The 27,163-nt window shown below is 31.5% G+C and overlaps 1 protein-coding gene across 7 annotated transcripts in view; it reads left to right on the top strand.

Moving 5' to 3' along the window:
• The window catches only part of LOC114382662 (inositol hexakisphosphate and diphosphoinositol-pentakisphosphate kinase VIP1-like), a 28,451-nt gene extending 15,049 nt beyond the window's left edge, over positions 1-13,402 (top strand). For 6 of the 7 annotated variants that reach the window (XM_028342223.1, XM_028342225.1, XM_028342226.1 and 3 more), the window contains 11 exons: positions 65-139; positions 1,139-1,264; positions 7,072-7,313; positions 7,847-7,891; positions 8,876-8,942; positions 9,832-9,903; positions 10,842-11,059; positions 11,130-11,187; positions 12,228-12,392; positions 12,814-12,888; positions 12,970-13,402. In XM_028342223.1, coding sequence (XP_028198024.1) covers positions 65-139; positions 1,139-1,264; positions 7,072-7,313; positions 7,847-7,891; positions 8,876-8,942; positions 9,832-9,903; positions 10,842-11,059; positions 11,130-11,187; positions 12,228-12,392; positions 12,814-12,888; positions 12,970-13,224 — 1,398 coding nt within the window. In that variant the 3' untranslated portion in view covers positions 13,225-13,402. The remainder of the gene's footprint in view (positions 1-64; positions 140-1,138; positions 1,265-7,071; positions 7,314-7,846; positions 7,892-8,875; positions 8,943-9,831; positions 9,904-10,841; positions 11,060-11,129; positions 11,188-12,227; positions 12,393-12,813; positions 12,889-12,969) is intronic. The other variant, XM_028342224.1, reaches the window with a different exon arrangement.
• Positions 13,403-27,163: the final 13,761 nt, after the last annotated feature.

Genomic DNA, 27,163 nt, shown 5'->3' with positions numbered 1-27,163 from the left:
AAAAAAATATTTGGTCTGTTTTTTTATCGAATATGTTTGACTGATTTGGTTATCTTTTTTGAAGGTTTCCCTTGTTAGCAAGGACTACTCCATGTTGGATGGGCTTGAAAATGCAAGTTCTGAAATGAAAGAAGCCAAGGTTTGTACTTTGTAATCTCTCTGGATATTTATATTGCCTTCTATATTATAGGCATTTCAATAGTGGTGAAAGTGGATTGTGGTTGGAAAAATATAGAGGTTTATTGCTCAACATTTAAGAGATGGATGGATATTGGAAGCAATACTTGTTTTTCGTTTTGTTTCTCTATCATTTACTGCATTGAATCCCACAACCAACAGAATTCATTAACAAATTTGGACTAGGTTTATCATTTTTGTGGTCTTGAGGAGCTAAATAATAGCCGCTGGTGATGGGTGAATCTAAATGGCATGCCTCACCTTTACTGGAGAGTAACCGTTTAGTCAAATTTGATCAATAATTTTGCTCATGATTCTTTTGCAAATTCATAAAATTATTTTTCGAGTAAGAGTTGGAGAACTTGTTACCAGACTTTGTAATTTCATCTAATATTTTATATGTTTCATTTATGTTTAATTGCTTAACATGAAAATTATTTTACTATTTAGTCTTTTTGAGGCATAAGAAACAAGATCTCATTAATATTACATAGTTTGGAATGTTGAGAATAAAATAGTTATAATAATTATGCTAAAGAATTAGGGATAAATCCTAAAATTTATCAACGATCAAGAGAAAAAAAATAGAAATAGGAGTTCTGCAAGGCTATGTATGGGAGGGAACCTCTGATGAAAACATTTAGCATTATGAGACCACAAGGTCCACAACTCTGTAAAGATGACAAAATTTGAAAGAAATTTTAATATCTTTTTATTTTATGCCAAGTGTCTAAAATTTATTGTTTGACATATATAACACTGTATAAAAACATTGGATCTTTGTCTCAAGTTGTTTACTGGAAAATTAACTAGAGAAGGGGCCAATCTGCAAGTGACAAAATGACAAGTCCAAATTTCTAATAACTGATGCTTAGTGCTTAAGCACTTCACGGTTCATACACTTTAGTAAGATTTGGGGATGTCACTAGAATGTTAATATACCTTTTATCTTATTTTGTAGGCTTGGTTGAATGAAATTATTACATCTAATGCAAATACAGTTGATAGCAATGGATCACCTGAATTTCCTTGGATGGTTGATGGAGCAGGATTGCCACCCAATGCATCAGAATTACTTGCCAATTTGGTAATGTTTTGTAAATGTTGCTCTCAAGCATAGTTCCTTAAACCACTTTCCTCATAATTTGGAGGGAAGGATAAAATTAGGGGAACAATCCGGTTCTCTGAATATTGAGATGGAAGAAATGATTATTTCTCCCACTAATATTCACATAGTTATGTACATTTATATACAAGTAAAGTCTGAGTAAAATGACATAAAGATATCTGTCAGAAAGTGTGCGTGCAAAAAAGAAGCCATTGAATTAACCTATGTTCCTTCCGTCCTTGGGTGTTGTCCAGTGGTTTGGCCACCGACGGAGTGGATCTTTGCTCTCTACAAACGCTAGGGTTCCTTCTTCGATCCTTGGGAGTTCTGACTGTTTCGGTCTCCAAAGCATTTCCTTATTTTTTCCAATCGCGTGCCCTATCACTTTTTCTCATCTTGGGCTATGAAGTAGTTCGTTACTACTTGCAATAGCCAGCTTGAACTGTTCCCGATGAGGAAGAACAAGAGTCGTCAATCGCACTCAGCTGCAAAGCAAATTATGGTGAAGGGTATTACCTCAGGGTCAGGTAAATCCCAAACATCTGCTACTTCTGGTCTGGCTGGTTGCTTGGATGTTGTCCAAGCAAATCAGAATGCACAGGATAATCTTGTAGGCAAGGTGCTGGTAAAAAAAGCAGAGACAAGTTCTGCAAAAACTGATGATGTCGCACACCAAGTGTTTGATAATTTGTCGGAATGCAGGGCTGAATCTGAATCTTCCCCAGAGGTTTCTTGCACCTTAGGGGACAATGATTCAACTACTGATGATGATTCATCTCACTCCTATGGCTCTAAGTCATCACCGCAGCTAGACGACAATAAGGCTTCCACTCCTTGAGTCAATCTGTTCAAAGATAACAGAAACCCTTCCAAAGATTTTGGAATGAAGTTCTCCCTTCCACCCTCTGATGATGAAGTGTTGTTGGAAGAAACTGATTTACAACCCTTGGAAGAGGCTTGGGGACATAGCCTTAATGGCTATGTGGCTGATTGCTTCCCAGGAAAGAAAGCTCTGCTGGATTGTTGCCAAAAATGGGGAGTCAAGTTTTCATTCTCAGTTCATGAAAGTGGTTGGCTGGTGTTTAAATTTGAGTCTGAGGACGATTTGAACTAAGTCCTCTCTGCAGGCCCTTACTTCATATTTCAAAAACCCTTACTGTTGAAGGTTATGCCAGCCTTCTTTGACTTTGGCAATGAGGAGCTCAACAAGATCCCTGTTTGGGTTAAACTCAGAAATCTTCCTCTGAGCTTTGAAATCCTCAAGCCTTAGGGAAAATCCTGTCCAAGATTGGTTCGCCCATTCGATCTGACCATCTTACTGCTTCTAAGGGGTCTATTTCTTTTGTTAGAGCTTTAGTTGAGGTTGATGCTTCTTTGGAGCTCATCGATGAAGTGCGATTTAGACTTCCTACAGGGAATACTTTTGTACAAAAGATTGAGTATGAAAATAGACCTTCTTTTTGCACTCACTGCAAGATGATTAGGCACCGCCTCACTAATTGTAAAACTGTCACTGCGAATAAGTCTGCTCTCATCACAACCTCCCCCACCTTGGATCAGCCACAAGTGGGTGATTCAGCAATGCCCCCACATACCAATACAGCAGGCCCCTCTGATAATCCAAAGACTGTTCAGACTAATTTGTCTGTCCCTCTTCACACACAGAAAATATGTTCTGGTTGCAAATCATGTTCCTATCCTTCATAATTCTTCTGACCTCAAAGAAACAGGGAACACTGAGTTTGGTGATCCTATAGAAGAGGGGTTTGTTCAGGTGAAAACAAAACACCAGAAAAATGGTAAAAAAGTGCAACTCATAAAGACAACCCGTACTGAGGATATGCACGCTGATGTCCAAAGAGGAAGAAATCATAAAGCTGTAACTAGGGTCAGGGAGGCTTCCTTCCGTCCAAATCTATGATCATTGCCTCTTGGAACATCAGAGGCTTTAATTTGCCTCTGAAGCATCATGCTAACGTCATGGTTGTGTTGGAAACTAAGTTGAATAAGGTCAATTGAGGAAATCATGAGAAGAAAGTTTGGTGACTGGCACTTCATCCATAATTTCACTTCTCATAATGTTGGCAGAATTCTTATCCTCTAGAAGCAGGATAAGATCCATCTTTCTGTTTTGGAGTCAAATGCCCAATTGATTCATTGTGCTATTGATTGTAAAACCACTGCCAAGCGCTTTCAAGTTTCATTCATCTACGGTCTTCACTCCATTGTGGTAAGATCTCTTTGGATAAATCTAAATAGTACCAATGCTAATATGAATTGTCCCTGGCTCCTCATTGGTGACTTCAACTCCATTCTGTCTCTCACCGACCGTTTCAATAAAGCTGAGCCCAATGCTTATGAGTTGCAAGATTTTGTTGATTGTTGTTCTGACCTGGGGTTGGGGAGCATCAACTCTCATGACCCCTTGTACACGTGGACTAATGGCAGGGTGTGGAGCAAACTGGACAGAGCTTTATGTAATTAGGTATGGTTCAATTCCTTTGGAAATTTTGCTTATGAAGTTATGGAGTTTATTTCTATTTCAGACCATACTCCTCTAGTTGTCACCACTGAGTTGGTAGTGCCTAGAGATAATTCTCCATTTAAATTCAACAATGCTATTGTGGATCATCCAAATTTCTCAAGAATTGTTGCAGATGGCTGGAAGCAAAATATTCATGGCTGTAGCATGTTCAAGGTCTGTAAGAAATTGAAAGCTCTTAAAGCTCCCTTGAAGAATGTTTTTAAGCAGGAGTTCAGCAACATCTCCAACTGAGTGGAGTTAGCTGAGGCTGAATATAACAGTGTGTTTAATTCTCTAAAGCAAAATCCTCAGGACCATTCCCTTCTTGCTCTAGCAAATCACACTAGAGGACAGACCATTATGCTTAGAAAAGCGGAGTCTATGAAGTTCGCTTAGCTCATCAAAAACAGATATCTCCTGCAAGCTGATAAATGCTCCAAATTTTTTCATGCTTTAATCAAGCGCAACAGACACAGCCGGTTTATTGCTGTCATAAGGCTAGAGGATGGGCATAACACTTCCTCCCAAGATAAAATTGCCCTTGCTTTTGTGAATCACTTTACGAATTTGTTTAGTGCTCATGAGTTGACCCAAACTCCTTCCATTTCGATCTGCAACAGGGATCCTAAGGTTCCCACCGATTGCTTTGTGGCCTTACTTTGCCCTACTTCTAAGCAAGAGGTTTGGAATGTTATTTTTGTGATGGATAACAATAAAGCTCCAGGGTCAGATGGTTTCAATGCTTTATTCTTCAAGAAGGCTTTGAATATCATTGGTGATGATATCTTTGAGGCGATTAATGAATTCTTTACAACTGGAAAAATTTTAAAGCAGATTAACCATGCTATTATTTTGCTTATTCCTAAGCATGATCAGGCCTCCCAGGTTAATCATTTTAGACCCATATCTTGCTGTAATTTGTTATACAAGATTTTGTCTAAAATTTTAGCAAACTGCATAGCCCCAGGGCTTGAGACTATTATTGGGGAAACTCAAACTGCCTTCATTAAGAACAGAAAGATGACGGACAACATCTTCCTAGTTCAAGAGATTTTGCGCAAATATGCACGGAAAAGATCCTCTCCGAGATGCCTCCTGAAAATTGACTTGCATAAAGCTTATGATTCCATTTCCTGGAAATTCTTGGATTGGATACTTAAGTCCATTGGCTTCCCAGTCCAGTTCTGTACTTGGATCATGGAATGTGTTTTTTCCACTTCCTTTAGTGTGGCAGTCAATGGATCCATTTATGGCCACTTCAAAGGGCAGCGGGGTCTTAGACAAGGGGATCATTTCTCCCCTTATCTGTTTGTGCTTTGTTTGGAGTTCTTTTCCAGAAATATAAGCAGCCTCAAGGATGATGCCAATTTTAAATTTCATCTCAACTGTGCAGGTATTCAGCTATCTCATTTGGTTTTTGCAAATGATATTATGCTTCTATCTAGAGGAGATATCCCTTCTGTATCAACTATGTTTGCCAAGCTTCAGTACTTCTGTAGGGTTTCAGGGCTTTCCATCAGCTGTGATAAATCTGCCATATACTCAGTCGGTATTAGGCCTCATAAGCTTTCTCATACTCAACAGCTTACTGGATTTAGCTTGGGTGGCTTCCCTTTTAGATACTTGGGTGTTCCCTTTTTATCATCTAGATTAAATGTATGCCACTATGCTCCCTTACTTTTCAAGATTACTGGCCTGATTCAGGGATGGAGCAGGAAGTCTTTATCTTATGCAGGTAAGCTGGAGTTGATCAGAGCAGTTATTCAAGGAATTGTGAATTTCTGAATGGGGATTTTTCCTTTGCCTTAATCTGTTCTGGACCGGATCAACGCTTCATGTCGTAATTTTCTGTGGGGTAAAGCGGATATTGGCAAAAACAAGCCCTTGGTTGCTTGGTCAGTAGTTTGTTATCCGAAAAAAGAAGGGGGTTTAGGCCTTTTTAATCTCAAGGACTGGAACTTTGTGCTTCTTTCCCGTATCCTGTGGGACTTTCATTGTAAAAAAGATTCTCTATGGGTTCGATGGGTTCACCATTACTATTTCAGAGGGAGCGATGTATGGAATTACAATACTTCTTCATCAGATTCAGTTTTGATAAAAAAAAATCATTCAAATAAGGGACTTTATTATCTCCAAAGAGCTAAGTATGGAAGAGGTCAAAAAGAGGATTCAATCTTGGAGCACCAATGAACAATTGCTTGTTGACAAAGTCTATGAATACATTAGAGGTGTCAAACCTACTGTTAGTTGGTATTCTATTATATGGAACCCAGCAATCCCCCCTAAGATGTCTTTCATTCTATGGTTTGCTAAAAGGAACCGGCTGCTTACTCTTGACAAAGCTGTTTTTTTGAACAAGGGTTCTCTCTGCTCTTTATGTTCAAATGAGGCTGAGTCAAATGTTCATTTGTTCTTTTCTTGCAGGAAATCTCTCCAAGTTTGGGCTCACATTCGTGATTTGACTCCTTTCCGCAGGCATTTCACTTCTTTGCAGCGCATTATTGACTCTTTAATTAGGGGCAGATCTACATCAGGTGTTCAAGAAAAATTTCGTTGTCTGACTATAGTAATTACAGTCTACCGCATCTAACTATCTAGGAACAAACTGATTGTTGAAGATTTTCAATTTTCTGTAATAGAGGTTATTAACAGGATTATGTTTCTTATATATAGACAAGCGCACCTCTTGCATTTGTTTTAATATCTTGATATAGGCCTTCTTGTATTAGGGAGGCTTTTGATTTTCTCTAGCTGTGGGGTATGTCACGTTTATTGTTGTATCATTTTAGGTTTAATATAATTTACATTTTTCTCAAAAAAAAAAATCTGAGTAAAAAGAAAATAACAAATTCTAATTGATTTTATCATTATGGTAACTAGGAAAACCTAAATGATTGTCCTAATTACGATAATTAGGAAAGTCTAAATCATTGTCCTAAATACGGTAACTAGGAAAGCCTAAATCGTTGTCCTAATTATAGTAACTAGGAAAGCTAATGATTACAAGAAATCATAGAAAAAAAAATCACTACCGATTTGGTTAGCAGCGATCCTGAAAATAAAGGTACAATTAAGATACAATTAAAATTTTCCTGAGTTCTCACCATTAGTTATTGCTTCTAATTGCCTCTTCTTCTATCAATAAAATGTTAAATTATTCTTGTGAAAATGCAAGTAAAGCCTGTCTACTGTGTAGCAAAATGGCTAATTGTTAATCATGTTTTATTTAATTTCTCAATTTTCCTATGCACATTGTCAATAGGTAAAGTTGACTAAGAAGGTTACCAAACAAGTAAGATTACTTGCACAGGATGAAAATGAGAAACTTACAGAAAGAATCTTATATGATGTAATTCCTCCTTATGACCAAGCAACAGCACTTGGTAAGACAAATATTGATGTTGACCGAATAGCTGCTGGATTACCTTGTGGTAGTGAAGGATTTCTATTAATGTATGCTCGATGGAAAAAGCTTGAAACGGATTTGTATAATGAACGCAAGGAGTAAGCATTTTCCATTGTTTGGCTTAATCTTGTTGCTTTGTTTTAACCTTACCTTATTTTTTATATTAGACAGAAAAATTAGTTACATACATGACCAAAATCACACCAGAATTTTTTGAAACTAATTATTTCTTATTTGGGAAGTTAAAACTCATTACATAATTTATAATGACATTATCTATATTTTTCCCTATTCCATTGATGAAATTATTTTTAAATACATACATCTTACTATTAAATAATCTCATCTAAATCATTTTTTCTGTCCATAATAATATAGTTTGTTTTAATGTTAGTTGTATCTTGTAGCATGTTAAATAAGTGGAAAAAAAAATCATTTAGAATATATGACTTGCCTTTCGTTGATTAAAATGTTTTTAAATGTTTTTAGATAACATTTTCCAATGACAATTTCACTTACAATGTCATGAATTCCTGTACCTTACATGTGTTGCCAATGGACTTCTATTTTTCTGGTTATGTGTGTGTGTTGGATCAGCAGACACACACTGACAATGTTTTTACATGCACAGACGCTTTGATATCACCCAAATTCCTGGTGTTTATGATTCATGCAAGTAAGTCATCTCTTTTATCTTACGCTTTTATGATAAGTAGCTCATTTCCAACTCTACAATAATATTTGTGCAACATTGCAGTTATTGGTGTAGATTATGATTCTTTGTCGGAACTCTATCATTGTGTGATGTAATTTAAATAAATTAAAAAAAGCTGTTTTCATGACTATCAATTTCTGGGAGCTTGTTCATATAGATTTCAATGGGTGTTGGGTAATCAACGCTTTCACAAATAAAATTACTCATACCCACAAAAGATCGTGAGAACACAATAAAGATTACACTGTAAAAAAATAATAACAAATACAAGAATCTAACGTGGTTCGACACATCTTGCCTACATCCACGGAACCGTCTCAAAAGTATTTCACTATCACAAAAATGATTACAAGATTGTAACTCACCCCAAATAGTGTATCAATCTACAAACCCGAGTATCCCACTCAATGGTTACAAGAAATGATAACACTCACACAAACATTTTTCTCTCAACAAAGTGACTTTGTTTTACAATCTCTCTTCTCACACATTCTCTCTTCATGTGTTGTTTCTTTACAAATTCTCTTATAATAAATAAGTTCTTGGAAGTTGAAACAAAAACAACTTCCAATGCATTCATTCAACTAAGGTTCATCTAATAAAATACAATCTTTCACTTTGCATTTAAACCACCTAAACCTTAATGATAAAAAGATTCAATTCTCAATGTGCATGCACCTTATCTTTTGGCTTGAAACTCTACAATGAAAAATTATGTTTATGACAAAATTTTTGTAAAGATATAAGCAAATAGGAATCAAGGTATATGATCCTTGAATTCAATTTTATGATGACACTTTTCAATTATTGAAGTTAAATCTTTAATATCACCACAATAACAAGGATTCAACAACCAAGCCTTGTCCCACTAGATGCCCTGGAGGTTTCATTTAAACTATGTGATTTTTATTCTTTTCTGACGAATTTAATGTTTACTTATTGCAGATATGATCTCTTGCACAATGCACATCTTAATCTAGAAGGACTTCATGAGCTTTTCAAAGTTGCTCAGGTATGTAGAAGCGTGTTAGGGAAAATTCTGTCCAACTAAAAAATGATTTGATTTGAAGAGAGATGAGAGAGAATGAAATCGAGATCAAAGAGAGAGAGATGAGGTTTGATGATCTATTTGTAATGTTGAGAGAGAGAGAGAATACATTGAATGAATTCTGTGTGTAATTTCCACAATGGAAGCTCTTATTTATGATGGATTATAAATACAATTCACAATATCTCATAATATCCCTTATTAAAATATTTACCTAATCTCTAACACTCCCAGCTAGAGCATATAAAGCATATATGCAAGAAGCTTGTTACATAGATAACTAATTCAAGGACCTCTCAACGACTTTGTGAGGACATCTTCTAGTTGATTATTTGAATTAACAAATAATGCAGTGGTGGTGCCTTTGGATAAGATCTTTTGGCAACCTTTCTTTATGTGTTTGGTCCTCTCATGAAATACTAGATTTGAGGCAATATGGGGGCTGCTTGATTGTCACATATGAGGGTCTTCCCCAAACCTCAGTTCTTTGAGCAACTGTTCGAGCTAGATTAGTTCACAAGTGGCTAGGGCCATGGCTCGATATTTTGATACTCCAATTGATTTTGCAACAATCTGTTTCTTGCTATTTCAGGAAATCAGATTATCAGCAATAAGAATGCAGTAGCCATAAGTGCCCTGTGATCACTCATCACAGTAAACCTATCACAAGCAAATTCCGAACAGTGTTGGGTTTAACCTATAGGAAAGGAACTATATAATTAAACGACTAGAATTTATTACTTAACATATTCCCTGCAGAAATAAAACCCCTATATGTACTACTTTTCTTTGTATATTGACTGATGAGTTCAATCTCATTGCTTTCCTAATTGCTCAGCTAATTTGTTTGCAGATGCTTGCTGATGGTGTAATTCCAAATGAATATGGAATTAGTCCAAAGCAGAAGCTGAAGATTGGCTCAAAGGTAAGCTCCTGTTGTAAGGATAATCTCAATTTTCATTTTACATTACAAATCTTTATACTGTTATCTTAGTCTTCCCTTCTACATAATATTTTATTCTGTATGGCCACTGCAAAATCATACAACCAGCCAACAAGATAAGGAAATCAAAATTCAATATCATCATTGACATCCACTGAGTCATTCTTATCCAATTTGATATGAATACCAGATTGAATCTCAAAAACTTGCAATGAAATTTTTTTCTAAAAACTTCAGCATCCTCCAGATGCTAATTGTAAATGAGACACCTCCAGAGATCTCTCTCATACCCCTGAAGACCCATGATACACTTAAAATATTATTGATATTCTTTGTGAATAATGTATTTCTGTTTGTTCCACTATGAATTTCAGGATCAGATTATCTGAGCCCTGGCACCGTGTTTTCTAGCATTCTGGGTTTTATGCTTTCTGTTTTGAGGAAGAAAAGGAAGAAAGCAGAAGTCATAATGTTTCATAAATCTTGTGGAATTTATTTAATTTGAATCTTCGAAATGTTGTGCAAACTGCAAAAGCAAGCAGGGGTTGAATGTCTTAGATATGATAAGCATGGGAATCTGTTATTTACTTCTTCCAGTAATTAGAGAAATACCTCAAAAGGTTCAACTTCTGCTTTATTAGGGTTATCACAATACCATGTTGTGACTCCTTGATTATAAAAATTAATAGCACCATAACTTTCTTTAGTCATATTATATCCACATTGATGATCTAAATGTTGTTACCATCCTCCATCCCCAAAGAGAAGTAAGAAACCTTTTATAACTTCATCTTCAGTTTCATGCAGTTTATATTGTTTGATGAATAACTGAACTCAGTACACAAATTAAATGCATTGCTCTACATATGTACTTAAAAGTCTAGCCACCTGATTACATTGTTTTTACTGTTTCAATTCAGATTGCTCGTCGGTTATTGGGAAAACTTTTAATTGATCTGAGAAACACTCGAGAGGAAGCCATTACTGTTGCTGAGCTGAAGAATAACCATGACCATTCATTATCCATAAATATTGAGAAGGAAGATGCAGAGGCCAAGTCAAAACTATTCCATAAGAATGATGAAATAGATCAAGATGATGATGATGATAAAGAGACCAAATATCGTTTAGATCCAAAGTGAACATCGGGTCCTCATCTGATTTTCTACATTATTATGATCTATTCTAATCTTATTGTTTTGCACCAGGTATGCAAATGTGAAGACACCTGAGCGCCATGTGCGAACACGCCTCTACTTCACATCAGTAAGTGTTGTATCCACACGCACCTATACCTTGTGTGAATGATTTTAATTAGGTAAAAAAATTAAGGGATATTAATTAGGAGAAAATTGGGGGATACTAACTAGGACTTGGGAGAAAGTTTAGCAGATGTTTTTAGGCTTGGTTCATTCTTTAAATGCCTTTGTATTTCCTCTTTGGTGAAGATATGGAAATCATTTTATTATCAAATATTTATAAATTTATCTACACAATTTTCTCAAGATGAAAAGGCAGCCCAGTTATAAATCTTAATATTAAACTTATTATAGTGGATGAGATTTATACATGATGTCTAGATATATAAAATCATTGTTGGGTCTCCTCATAAAAACTTGAGCTTTTAGGAGAGTTGGTCTTGCATGGTATAAAGGCATCTTATGATCAAGTGATCAATCCTTGCTGCCCCCATCTTCATAATTAAATTGAAATGTTAATACGATGTATATTGGGCCTCTGCATTATTCAAGCTTCAAGCTTAAAGGTATCTTACCTGACAGGGTGTGTTAGAGATATTTAGGTATATAAAATCATTGCTAGGCTATCACCAAACAGGCTTAAGCATTTTGGAAAATTGGCATGTGACACTTACAAAAGGGTAATTTCACTCATATTCCTATAATTCTATTTCCTTTATTATATAGAGGCAAATTGTTTTAGAAAAATTTCTGAAGATGTTTCCTGTCCTTGTTCTGAAATTCTGCAGTGACATTCTTACTTTGAAGTTAAGCAGAATTTTTGTTTTACATGATGTCTCCGTAGTATGAATCCATTTGGTTGAAGTTATTTGGTTCATATTGTATTGATTCATTATATTGTATCTTAAACAGAACAAAAATAACAAAGATCATATGACAACTAATTTTAACTAGTCAAGTTATTTAGTTATATTGAAATCTCAACTTCAAATACATTTATCTAAATGGATACACTCAAGCAGACTGATTCACAAGATTTTGTGGCTTAGAATTGCTCTGTAAATTTGTTATTCTTACTCTGTTTCACTTGCCGTATTTTGTTGACAGGAATCTCATATTCATTCTCTCATGAATGTTCTTCGTTATTGTAATTTGGAAGAATCCCTTCAAGAAGAGAGTCTTGTTTGCCGTAATGCTCTAGAGAGACTATGTAAAACAAAGGAGCTTGACTATATGAGCCATATTGTGCTTAGGATGTTCGAGAACACAGAGGTGAGTCATTTTGGCCATTTACCTGTAGAATTACTAATTATTCGTAAGTCTTTGGCATTACATGAATAGGTTAAGTTATTGCAGTTCCTTAGTTTCTAGTAGTATAGTTTACCATGCCTGACATGGACCTCTGGATGCCATTTGATGATTCCTAAGTGCAAAATTTATAACACTGATCATCGTTTTTAAGTGTTGCACTGAACTATGCAAAATGATTGTTCCCTCAGGAGTTCAGCTGAGTGCAAATGAGGGTATATAGAACCAAGTATTAATGTAATACCTGAAGCTTAACACGAGATTGACATGTTTTGGGAAATAAAATAACTAGTTATCCAATTGAAAGCTACCTTGAGAGTCATTAGCGGTTGTCTTGAGTTATGTAATGTACTTATTGAACTTTGTTTTGAGTTTAAAATCGCAGGTGGCTTTAGAAGATCCTAAAAGGTACCGCATAGAGCTGACCTACAGCCGTGGTGCCGATTTATCTCCCCTGGAGGTAATCATATCCAATCCATGTGAATTCCATTACGTTACTGGAGAACTTGTGTTTTCAACAGCTAATATATATGGTTGGCAGAAGAAAGGTAGTGCAGCTACTTCATTGCATCAGGAGCACACACTGCCTATAATGGGTCCAGAGAGGCTGCAAGAAATAGGATCATATCTGACATTAGAAACTATGGAGGAGATGATTCGGCCATTTGCTATGCCCGCAGAAGACTTTCCTCCAGCAACACCTGCAGCATTCTCTGGCTATTTCTCTAAATCCGTGCTTGACCGTCTCGTTAACCTTTGGCCGTTCCATAGACAAGCCAGTTCTCTAGGAAAATAGTATTCAACTCCTGTCTCATTTTTTATTACTTGAAAATGTTTTTGGTTTTTAAATTTTATTTGTTTTTAGACCTTCATAAAATACAAAAATCATGTAATTTAGTCCTTGTAGAGGGACCAAATGCATTATTTTTGTCTGAAACAACTATAAATAAATAAAATTTAAATATTTAGGCCTCTTTATTAAAGTAACGGTAGCCATTATTAGTAATAAAATACACTTTCTTTCCGGCCTTTATTAATACTAATGTGATTTTATTTACTAATGTTGAGGGTTTGTTTATCATTTTAACTGTAAGCAAGTTTGACACTTAGAACTGTGCTTAAGAAAAAAACTGAGGGTTCAATTCAAAATTTGAGTGTAGATGATTGAGTGGAAATTTTCATATTCCGTGGATCAAATGAATGGACAATTAGATACCCAACAAAAAGTAAATCAGTGAATAACTGAAAATCATCGAAGACATTAGTATATGTGATATATGACTATTCTATATTAAAATTAAATGAAGCACAAAATCTGATCGGCAATGTTCTGTACTCCTGAGCCTACAAAATACAAATACGTCAATGCTAATAAATAAACGAACGGGCAATTCTTTAATGCACCCCATTCTTTGCTTGGTACCCCTTAATTTTCAGATATTCCCCTTCTATTCTTCTTCTTCCTCTCTCCCACCACCTCCATCAGTCGTGTGCAGACCACCACCACTCACCACAGAACCACTTCAAACCAAGATTGTGCGACCACTCCACCCCATATCCATGCCCTTGGCTATGCTCACAACCACTCATCTCGACTTCCCTACAAACCAAAATACCTCTAATATATTACAAATTGAATATTGATCAATTTATAATACATTCTTTTGTATTTTGAATTCAGCAATCCGTAATATAAAAATATATATTATGGATTGGATGGTCAATGTGTATCAATTCATAATGTAAATATATCGCGGATTGGTCAATGTGTATCAATTCATAATGCAAATATATTACAGATTGGTCAATGCGTTTTACTATAAAAAAAAACATGTAATGTAACGAATTGATCGGTAATATATTTGCATTATGGATTACATAATTTGTAACCTATATTTTTTTAAGTGCTTTATTTTTTAGGATTCGTTGAAGCTGGCTACATTTATTTTTTAAGTGTTTGGACAACCCCTCTTGTGCTCGCCGTCACCTCCAAGACCCAGATCCGCACGCACGACTTCGAGGCATGCAGTCACCACCGTCATCAGATTTCATCACGTTGTTGAGGCATCCACAGATTCACAACCAGATCTGGTGCAACCAGGTACAACAAAGGTGGACCACGGTTCCACCAGGTACAACGCAATCAATGGAATGGGGAGCTAGGGTTGGCTGAGAGAGAGGAAAGGGTTCAGTGAAGGGAGTAAGGGCATTTACGTCTGTTTGGGGTCACGATTTTTAATTATGGGGTGTACCAAACGAAAAATGGGGTGCATTAAAGAATTGCCGAACGAACGGCGTGTGAAACTATTTTGGATATGTTATCTATTTCATGGACCATAAAGGACAAAAGCCTGTGCATAAACTTATTTAGGTAGGGTGATTTTTGCACTACTTTTTTTTTTATATAATGGTATCACTTCTTATTTTAACTATTGTTTTAAAATTATCTCTATTTAAATAAGAAGAGCATGTCATTTCTTTTGAAATTTTAATTTTAGAATTTATTAATTTAACGTTCGAAAAATTAGTTGAAAGTGATTATTTATAAACTCCCTTCTAGAAATTTAATTTTGGAAATGTTTTACAAATCACTTCCAAATTTTAATTTTGAAAGAGGGTTTGATATGTTCCAGAATTAAATTTTTAAAAGACAATTTAACATTTTGAATTAAATTTTCAGAAGTGGTTTATAAACTAATTCGGAATTAAATTTCTGAAAGTAATTTATAAAACTTTTAATATTAAACAAGGGTAATTTTAAAATAGTAGTTAAAAAAAGGGAATGATATTGTTTTAAAAAAAAACAGTGGTACAAAAGTAAAAACCTTTAGGTAGATAAATTAGTATGAAGTGTGAAGAAGTTTGTGGGCCTAGTATATGCACTAAATATCTTTAATGTGATTATGGATCTTCAGTATCTTAAGGACAATAGCAAAGAAATTTAAAATAGATTTTTTTTATTGTAATTCATGTTAGGACTGTATTGAAAATCATAACAAAAGTTTATTAATGATAATTTTAATAAAATCTTTCTATTTTAAATTTTATAATCAATGTATTTAGTATACTGGTTAACAGTTTTAAGTGATTATTTCACTTAAGCAATAGCCAATGGTACAAATTGTCTTTTGGGAGGTTGGCCTCTGAAATTAACACGGTTCCTATATATAAACGGACAAGAGTTACTCAGAACTTTTGTCTAAAGCTTAAAGAATTAAAACATGAAAAAATGAATGAGTTTTTTAGCTTAATTTTTTCACCTACACCCACGCAAATCGTTTTCTGATAGATGCTAAAAATAATACAACTTTTGCGAAGGGGACTTGCTGTCATTTTAGTGTTGAACTTAATTATTTATTAATATTTTGATATTTGAACTTAACAGGTATTATTATTTTGTTTCTTGAAAACACTTTTAAGTTTTCAATTAAGTCTTTAATGCATGTTCTTCCTGTAATTCTATTATTTAAACTATAAATATGAAATTAATTTATGAGTAATTAAATCATAATAATAAGTGTTAAATTTAGAACATTACTAATAAGATTTTATAAGATTTCAAATCAGATATTCTACTCAAATTGAATTATTATTTTATATGTTATTAATATGTGTAGAACATTAAATTAATTATATTAGATTAATTAATTAATTAATATATTTAATGAAATAATATTGATGACAAAAAGATATAAAAAAAAACTTGACCTATTATAACAATTAAGTATAATAGGATATTAAAAATAAAAGTGTTAAAATCATTTTTTATACCCTTTTGAAGTTTTCACATCGTTGTTTTGAATATTAGAGAACATGATCAATTAAAGTTAAAAATATATGACCTATAAAATTAAACAAAAAATATAATTCACTCATTATACTCTCAATTGAAAAAAGTAGTTGTCATTTGTCAAGTTAAAGTATACAATATATACAACCTACAAAATAAAAATATAAAATATAATTCACTCGTTATATTAGTAATGTTGAAATACACAAAATAAAATAAAATAAAAGATGAAAAAAAAATATCTAATTTCATCTTAAATTTTGATTGAATAAAATAGTTCATTTTACATCTCTTTATTTTTTAATTTCCTCCTAAATTAAATAAATATACTGACTTTTAAAAATAAATTATTTACTAATATCTATATATTTACATAATACAAATTTTTAATTTGATTCTTATGAAAAATTAATTTAATTTTTATATGTTTATTTATTTTCAATTCAGTTATATTGTTACTTGTTATTGATATAATATTATTTGTTAGAATTTTAAGTTAATAAAATATAATAAATAAATTAATAGTGATTTCAACTATAAAATATAATACTTCTTATTTTTATACTTGACAATAATTTTTTACTTAATTTTTAGCATCATAGTTATTATCCCCATAAAAAAATATCATTTATTATCATTATACTAACAATTTATATATAGTATAAAACCACAATAAATTATTAAGTTGAGAAACCAAATAAAAAATTAATTTTTAACACATGATAATCATCCAAAAGTGTCACATAACATTTGAGTTAATGGAAAAAATTACAGATATAATTAATTTGTCACACACACATTTTAACAAATTGAGAGATAAAATTTTAATTTTATCTTCCAAGAACCTAACCATCTGCGTCTAACAAATTCAATAACCAGAATCTACCCTAAATTTTAGGTTCCAAATAAAACAGAACAACTTCAAACTTAATAGTTCGTATTTATTGTCAAAGGACACATAAAAATAAAATATTTCTAAGAGCTAATTTAGTATTCTTTTAAAATTGAATGCGGAATTTTTCAGAAGACGTTTTGTTTTATATTTACACTAATATCTCATTGTGGTTGCTAAAAGAAAAAAGAAAAAATAGATGAGAAATAAAGTCAATGAAAATATAGAAAATAAAAATAAAGTGAATTAAAATAAGTGAAAATAGATTGGAAAATAACATGTTTGATGTGAGAAGTAGGAAAGAGAAAAATTAAAAGAAATTGCGTGATGATAACCGGTTATCTTAACTCAAAATTGATTTGCGTCAAAACAATTGATCATCAAATATGATAATTAATTATCAATAACAAGTTAACAGCCATTGGGAAGTATCATACTTATTAGTTAAATTTCCTGTAACATATTCAACATGAACTTGTAAAACACAACATATTCAGTTCAGTAATGCTGAAGACGCTATCTTAAAGTCACAACACGAATATTAGATTCTACATCATGAAGATTTAGGTGTCAAATAAACATATCATTGAAGTACCATTTACGTCATTAAAAGATAGTGAACATATTTTAAAAGGTGGGAGGCGATCGATGTTCCTTTACCAACGAGTCAATCAACATTATTCATTCTTAGTTCTTACCTTCCAAGAAGAATTTTTTTTATCACAATTGTAAACTAATGATCTTTAATTTCTTTTCAACGACCCCTAACAGGGAGAAAGTGAAATTCACCAACTTCTTGAAAATTGCATTTGCAAACTGTTCATCCCCTAACACCAATAATTTAAAAAAAAATTATATGTTTGTGTCATTCTTTTTTCTGTATTTGTTTTCAATTGAAATTTTACAAATAACAGTTTTCATATGATACTTACCTGACGAATTGTGTTAATGTTATACCAAAAAAATAGACATTTCACTTTCTCTTTTTAAATAACTCAAAAACCCATTACAAAAGTTTAATATAAAGGTGTAATCAATTCTCCTTTTTGGTTGGCCAAATAGGGTGAGAAATGAGAATAAAGTTTCCTAAGACAATTTTCTTATCTGGTCGAATCTTGTCACTGGAGCTGCTGCATCTTATGTCGTTTCCACTATTAGAGTTTAATTGATTTTCCACTCTTTGCATCGTGACAATTCTAGAGAATTGAAAGTAGGTATATAATTTTTTTTATTATATTATAAGAACCAAATATTTATTAACTTTATTAATAATTAATTTATGTTAGATAACTTGACTAATTACTCATAGTTAGGTCTTTCTTTTCAAAAAAATTATTCAAAAAATTCAAACTTAAAATTTAGTTTAAAGAACTCGAGTTCATTTTCACTCTAAAAAACATAACATTAGTATATACATAACATTTAATTTTGCAACTTTAATTTAATTATGATGTAAATTTTCTAAATTTGTAAATTGTCTAACGATTCCTTAAGCTTTTTATCATATATCTACTGCTTCTTTCAACTGTTCATAAACATACCTTCTTTATTGGATTCCTTTTGTCATTTCTGTAGGTGAGTATCATTATGCCTTAAAAGAAAGCTATCAAAACGGATTAAGAAAAAAAACAGCTATCGAAATGATTTTTAGATGTGAGACATATATATGTGTGTGGATGTTTCAAATGAGAAATGAAAAAAAAAAATAATTTAGAATATAATTAAAAAGAATCAAGGGTTGAGATTAAAAATCCCAAATTCTAGTAAATCACGTGTCCTTCTCTCCCTCTTACGTTCATGATACGTTGTTGTTGCTGCTATTCACGTTGCTTCATGCAGACTGCGGCTTAGGAATTGAGCTGAATCGTGGTACAATTCTGTTGGGTTCACGTCTTCTTGTTCTCCTTTTCATTCCAATTTTTATTTGTCTTCTTAGCTCTGCTCTTTGAACGTATTCACTAATGAGAAGGTATGATCTCTTGTCTTTCAATCTCATTTCCTTTCCTTCTAATCAGCCCTACAATTTTAGAAAATTTTCATTACATTCTTCTTCACTCTTTTTTTGTTTTAATTTATCATTACATTCTTCTTCACTCTTTTTTTTTGTTTTAATTTATCTTGTGTAATTTCTTGTTTTTATTGATTTATATTAGTTCTCAATATTTAGTTTTTACATGTAAATTTTGATATTTGTACTGTTTTCTTCTATTCATTTAATTAAGTATCAATGATAATCAAAATGATAAAGTTGAAGTTGATGCCATGGAGGAAGAGGACACTCACGCAACAATCATATAAGGTAATATGTTAACTTTTTTAATGTAATTTTAATGAATCTTCCCCTGACCAGACCACCACAATACCAAAACTTGATTTGTGAAGGACACCCGCATATACCATTCCCTTCATCATTCTTCACATGGCAATTGCCAATACCATTAATCATTCCCACCAATACAAGCCTCGGGATTCCTTGCCCATAATTCATAGGGACAATTAAAGCTCCATAGTTTGTGTTGCTTCCATGACTATGCTTGATATTTTATTGCTTCAACCAGGGCTATCGTGTCCATATGAGCATTATAAAAGATAATCATATTCCTACGTTTCCAGATACCAAAAATAATTGAACACCAAAGTACCTGCACAATATCTCTTTCTGTTTTCGATCTAGAGACTCCCAGCATTTGTCTTAGATGTCCTTCCAAATTAGTATATCGGAAATGATTAGTACATTTTCTATTTGAGCCCTATGCTTTTATCAACATGTAGTTTGATAGTAGAGTATCAAAATATGTTTAAAAATATTTTTTATTTCTTACAAGGAGATGAATGACTGTCATATTGTGACGAAGAGTCAAAGCCAAAGATTGAACAATTATTTGATACTTTGAAAGATGAAATTTTTTTTACACTAATTATGCAATTAGTGTCGGATTTAGTGTGTGTTCGTCATGAGTAGCTAAAATAATGAAGTAGTGATTTGGAAGTATTTTATTTGTCACAAAGAAAGTTACACCCTAGATAAAGCAAAAGATGGTGGTTCAACTAAAACTAGAAGACAACGTCTTATTAGACATGTATGTGATGCTTATGTTGGATTCAAACTATCAAAGGAGGGTAAATATGAGCTTGCTCAATTCTATGAAGGTCATTCACATCAACTTGCATCACCCACTAAGAGACAATTTCTTAGATCAACAAGAAAAATGAGTATTGTTCATAAGAATTTATTGTATACATATGGTAGAGCAAGTATTGGGCCTTCAAAAACACATGACTTAATCAAAGGATGTGTTGGTGGTTATGAAAATGTTGGGTGCACATGAAGTGATCTACAAAATTATTTGAGAGATCTAAAGACATCTCTTAAAAACTCAGATGCATATGTATTTATTGATAACTTCAACAAGAAGCGTGAATTGAATCCATCATGTTATTTTGCATATAAGTGGATGTTGAAGATTAACTCAAATGTGTTTTTTGGGCAGATGGTGCTTCTAGAAAAAATGTTCATTGTTTGGAGATGTGATTTCATTTGATACTACATACATAACAAATAAATACTGTGTTTGAAGTAGAACTCACCCTTTACTGTTCTATATAAAAGAACTAAATGTAACTTAATTTGAGTTAATCAGTATAAATCAAATGTTTCTACTTCTCTCCTTGACGGTATATTGAGCATTCTTTTAACATTTTCTGTCATCCTTTTCTTTCCAAGTAACTACTTGAAAAATTATTTTAAAAATATTTTACTCAGTTACTAGACAACTAGACAATAAAATTTGGCTTGATCATAACTTATTTTCTATTTAGCAGACAACTTATCACATTTATATATTTGTCTAAATCCGTGATAAACATATTTAAAAAATTTATTATTTTTATTAACATACTATTCAAACTCTATTCTAGTGTTCAAACTATATTTTAGTGTGATTATTGTTATTTCAGTTTTAAATACTTATAAAACAAGTACAATGGGAACAACAAATTATCCAAGCAAATAAGACAAACTCAGCAGTTTCGTCCTGCCCCAGACGAGCAAATTGTTAAATCAACTTACAGGAATGTGTTGAATGCAATTTCCAAGCTAATTGTTAAGAAAATGTTGATTTCCAAAGTTTCTCATGAACCTCACAATCCTGGCCAATGCACTTTTGGACAAGATGTGCTTAATGGTAAGTACTGATCTGTGGTTCTTGGATAGAAAATATAAAACAAAAACAAATGAAAGAAAGTAGTGGTGTATTAAACTAGAAATGATAATAACATATTCTTTAATAGTCTTTCATATACATTTTTTTTATTGGTTGAATTTCATGTGGCTTCCACTAGTTTGAGAGTAAGACTCACTACATGCGGAGTGATACTCACAGGAATTTTGCTTGATAGTAAAGTGTATGTAAGAAAATGCGTTCCTATTATTTATCATAAGATGACACTTCGATTTTGTCTCATTTATATATTTGATTGGATATGATTTCTGTCTCTCAGATTTGGTTGCATTACGCTAAATAATAATGCACTCACAAACAGGTTCATGATCAATTTCACTAGATCTACTGATTCTAGTACCTCAAAAAGTACAGTGGCTACGAAATCAACATCCAGCATACCTCGAGTAGGACCGAGTCAATATCTTTCGTGTCCTTACCAAACCAATTTAAGCATCAAGTCTTACAATGCAATAACAACACAACAAACAATGGACAGTATGCAAATGGCATCATAAGTTCATAGCATGAAAACGATATATTTTAAGCAAAAAAAGAGTCCACATTGGTGATTTGGGACAATAGCACTTGTGCAAGAAGTTATACCAAGCATACCTATTTTGAAGGTCAATAAGAACCAGTTTCATCTTGTCTTATAGTCCCTGCAGTATAACCAAATCAATCATGAAAGAGAACAACCTATGTCTCAAGATACAATAAATTAGAGAGTAAATTTCAAATTGATCGTCTAAAGTTGCACAATCATCGCATCAGACAATCTTAGTCATAAAACTAATGGATGAATAAAAAATAAGTTGAATACTGAATAGGTAATTCATCAAAGAGGAATAGGACAGAACTCGGAAACAACCTTATAGTTCCAAGCAATCCAAACACGCTGCGCACAAGGAAAAATATAACTGATGTAGAACCTAGAAGAAAAATCCAAAAATTAAAAATTAAGAAAATACATCGGAATTAGAAACAGAATGGAAGAAAAAGAAGCATCTAGTGGCTCTGTCAAAGAGAGAAGGTGGTTCAGAAGTGGAAGTTAGAGGGGGAACACGAACTTCTTGCACGCCTCTAAACAGCAATAGCACCAAAGATGAAAAATCCACTTTTGTGACATGGTATCAGAGTCTATTATAAATAAATTCACATGTTTGTCACGCTTTAGACACGTGAGGGGAGGTGTGATTACACCTAGATAGAGACGTGTGTTGAAAAGTCTCACATGACGGATAATCATGAAAAAAGATACGACATAAATCTCACACCGAATGAAAATAGTGTCAAGATAAACTATATAAGTTAGGAGCAATTCTCACCAAGTTAAGTTCTTAATTTTTTTTATTTTTAGTCTCTGGTCTTTCTTATGTGATTAGTATTTCTTAATTTTTTAGGATAATTAGTCACATTGATTTTTGAAAATGTGAGAGGTTGATAATTTAATTCTTGAAAGATAAAAAAATTTAAATTTAGTCATTGAATATGTAAAAATAAGGCAAATTAATCCGACAAATAATTTAATGACAAAATTGATCTTTAAATTTTGTAATTTAATATTCAATTGATCCTAAAAAATATAATTTATTGTTAAATTTATCATTAAACATTAAAACTTAATGACAAATTGTCACATAAATTTAATGACAAAACTAATTTGTCACATTTTTATATATTTAATGATTAAATTTGTATTTTTCATTTTTCAATAAACTAATTTGTCACTATATTATATTTTTATAGATAAATTTGACTAATTATCTTTAGTTGTGAGACTAAAAATAGGAAGAAAAAAAATGTTAAAAAACTAAAATCAGTCCAAAAAATTATGAACAAAAAAAACAATAATTTGGATTTGGCACAATGGAGGGTAATTTAGACCTTTTGCAAACGTATATCAAGTTCATCCGGCCAAGAGTGCCCAAAACCAAAAGAATTGTTGACACGTTTTTATTTTTTTAGCAGTTCAAGGCTCTGATAATTTAAAAATAAAATGTTACACAACAGCTCCACCTCATACGTGTCAACTCTGTAGGAGGACAAACGCAAATAAGAAAGCCTTTCAAGCTATTTATTATTAATTAATTTAGCAACAATGAAATTCTGAATCATTCTTTTTTTTTATTTCTTATTATTAATTATTATCATATTTAACTCAATTGGTGGAGAAAAGGCGTTAGTAATTATAAATCACCTCATAATTTTTTTAATAAAACATATTACTAATATGAAAAATGTTCTCAACAACTCTCTCTAAAACTCTTTTTTAATATTATTCTTATGATTGGTTAAAATTTATTAAAAATTGCTAATTTTTTTTAATTTTATCATTTATTTATTGATTTTCTCTTCTAATTTAGATACAAGATTCATTTTAATTTTTAAAAAAAAACTAATTAATAAAAAAACGTTGAAAAGATAATATCAAGAAAATAGAGTCGTTAGCCTTATGATTGGTTAAAATTTATTAAAAATTACCAAATTTTTTTTAATCTTATCATTTATTGATTCTCTCTTCTAATTTAGATACAAGATTCATTTTAATTTAAAAAAAAAACTAATTAATAAAAAAACGTTGAAAAGATAGTATCAAGAAGATAGAGTTGTTAGTATTAGTTATATTTTCTCTCTTCTTTTCTTTTTATTACTCATTACAGATGTATATAATGAGTATACAATGGTCATATCTTGCCACTAGGAAAGAAATATGCATTTTCCTTTTTCTTAGTAATTTACATAAATAGTAACATTTATTGGGATACAATTTGTCCTCAGCAGAGATGCATGTCTTTATAGCACAGTTTTTAAAATTTGAGGACATATAATCCAAAATGGAAACAAAATAATTAAACTATTGAGTAATGAAGATTAAAGCTTGTGAAAATGAAGCCACGAGTTAGTACATTTAGATAGAGATTCAAGAAGTTGGTGAAAAGAGAAACAGAGCCTCTCTCATGCACTGAATTTTGTCTTCATGCCATCCTAAGTCAGTACAGTTCGACCAATATGCTTCTATGTTTGTCTAACTTTACCCATTTAAACAAATGAACAAATTTGTGCTGATGTGTATGTGCGTGTGATTCATTAATATAAACTTACTTTTCTCAAAAAATAAAAATCATATTAACAAGTTATATTTTGACTTTTGAGTATATTTAAATAAAATAAAATTTAGGTACAATATTATAGATCAAAAAAATAGGTAGAGTATTATAAGTACTTTTTTAATTTAAAATTAAAATTTCATTTTTATAAAATTTTAATGATATTTGACAAAAAAAAATTAATACACATTATCATAATTAGACTCTAATTTTAATTATTACATGATAGTATTATGTCCTTTAATGAAAATTATATATATATATATATATATATATATATATATATATATTATTACTATTATACTTGTCTTAAAGATATGTAAAAGCGCGTTGGTGACCATAAATGTTGAGACAAGTATGTCCATCCATATTTTAAATATAATTATTTCAAAAAAATAAGTTATAACGTAACATATTGCCATACTTTCTTTTAAGAAGTATACTACTAATATATACATTTGACTAGATATTATATAAACAGAATTATGAAATAGTAGTCAAGCCTTAGTCAAAAATAGTGACTGCAAAATTTTAATTTATATTATTAATCTTTTTTATTATTATTGAGACTCACTACTGCAGGGTATGACTACATTGACTAGGTATATAATGAACAAGAACACGATTGCTTGCAAACTTGAAGAAAAGATGTAGGTCACAAATCTCAATCCAAGTGTTCAAAATTTGTCAATATATTACTTTTATTTATTATTTAGTGTATAAAAAATTGATGGTTGAGATCTACTACTGTTCTTATAAAGTCCTATAAGAATTAAGTGTGTGCTTATTTTTGCTGATGAATATCTGCCAAATGGACATTTAAGAAGTAATAATTGTAATTTATCATAAAACGATGTATCAGAACACGTGTTCTCAGAATGAAACATTAAAACAAGCATAGCATAAGAAATTTCAATACACTCTACGATATGTAATTTGTGATTAAAGGAAATGACGTCTATTCATTAAATATGTTATTTAGAAAGTATTGTATTGTATTTTTTAACTATTATAAATGGGATTTTTAACTCCTCGGTTAAATTTTAAGATATTCTTAAAAGTTTCAGTCTTTTATACTTGTTAAGAAATTAATTATTAGTCTGAAATTTAGTTATAATTATAAATTTTTATCCTGTAAAAATCGAATTCAAATCTTTTTTCACAAATTTAGCATATATTATTAACTGAAGTATATTTATTGGATACTTATTGTATATTAAACCTAAAAATGAAAGATGTATCTATCTTCAATTCAAAGATTGATAAGTCTCCAAACATTAAACTTGATAGACACCTATACTTAAGTTTAAGTAATCCATAATAATAATATAGTTTGCATATCCTAAAACATCAACCCTAAAAGACACAAGTGCTTACTCAATCCAATGATCACAATTGTACGGATCCGTAAAGGATTTGGTATCCTAGTAAGTAAGATAACATCAAAATCCATTATTTGTGAACCTCTGGCCTCTCTTTTGTCCTATGTGAAAGTGAATGGACACGATAAGCAATCCACTTAAGCAGTTGTCAAGTTTCCACCAAGGCATGCCTACTAACCTTTAGTTTGCCCTGTAGAAATCCAAATGAGACACACCACTACAAAGTTCTATTTTATTGTTTTAAATGGCAATGGTTTTTTTATGTGTTGTTTCTATAAATTTTAATTCATTTTATGTAAGTAACATTTATATCTATATTATAGGTACCAAGTGGAATTGAATTAAAATTCTTTAAATAAAATTTTAGGTTAAAATCTTGTGAATTAAAAATAAATTTAATTAAAAAGAAAGACTTCTTTAAAAATAATCAATCAGATTTTTCACCGAAAATGAAATATCAATAAAATCATAAATAATTTACATTTATAAGGTGATAAAAAAATTGATATATATATATTTTATATAATAACAATAATAAGATTGAAACTTAAAATTTTATATAAATCATTCAAACTATTGTCAGTAGACCAATCCTAGTAAATCCTTATTTCAATGAAGTTGAGAACCAACATCATGAACATCAAAATCAAACCTGCAGTTTGATTACAAATATTGGTTAAGCAATCTGATTAATTAGTCAAATACTCATCAACCATCAAATTCCTTAAAAGCAAGCAAGCTAGCAATTGAAGAGTGTAGACATTAATCTCTTTATTAGTCTTAATCCTAATTATTAACAAAAAGGATGTGCTGGACACGTTTTGATTCTAATTGGTAGTTGTGTTTGTCTTTTGCAATGCCAAATCATCAATTGTCTCTGTGTGGAGAGCTCTATCGCGGTTCGAAAGGATATCCCTTCTCTTTGTTTTGCTTTATAATGTTATTTTTAATTTTATGTTTAATAAAAAATAGTAGTATTTTGAGTATAAATTTTAGGTGCGAATTTATTTCTCTTTTAGATGATCAAACCTAAATATAACTTTTAATGAAGTTGAACATAGATAAACTTAAGTTTAAAATTAACGAGAAAATAATTAAATTTTACGAAAATTTGCAAGCGTTTATTTGATGTTTAAAATTGGGTGAAAATAAATTAAAGTTTTGAATTGAAATACGGTTTTTTTTTATTTAGAACTCTTTTCGAAATTAAAATCATAATTTCAAAAACTAAATAACTTGCGTTATTTTCAATTCTTAATTAGTACTTTAAAAATTATCAATTCCACGAAAATTAGAGAAGAGGAGGACATAAATTTGGTAGATCCATAAACTAATTAATTA

This window comes from Glycine soja, chromosome 13 (genome assembly GCF_004193775.1).
Source record: "Glycine soja cultivar W05 chromosome 13, ASM419377v2, whole genome shotgun sequence".
NCBI lineage: Eukaryota > Viridiplantae > Streptophyta > Magnoliopsida > Fabales > Fabaceae > Glycine > Glycine soja.
Note: the sequence above shows the minus strand (reverse complement) of the source record. Positions and strands in the feature narration are given on the sequence as shown.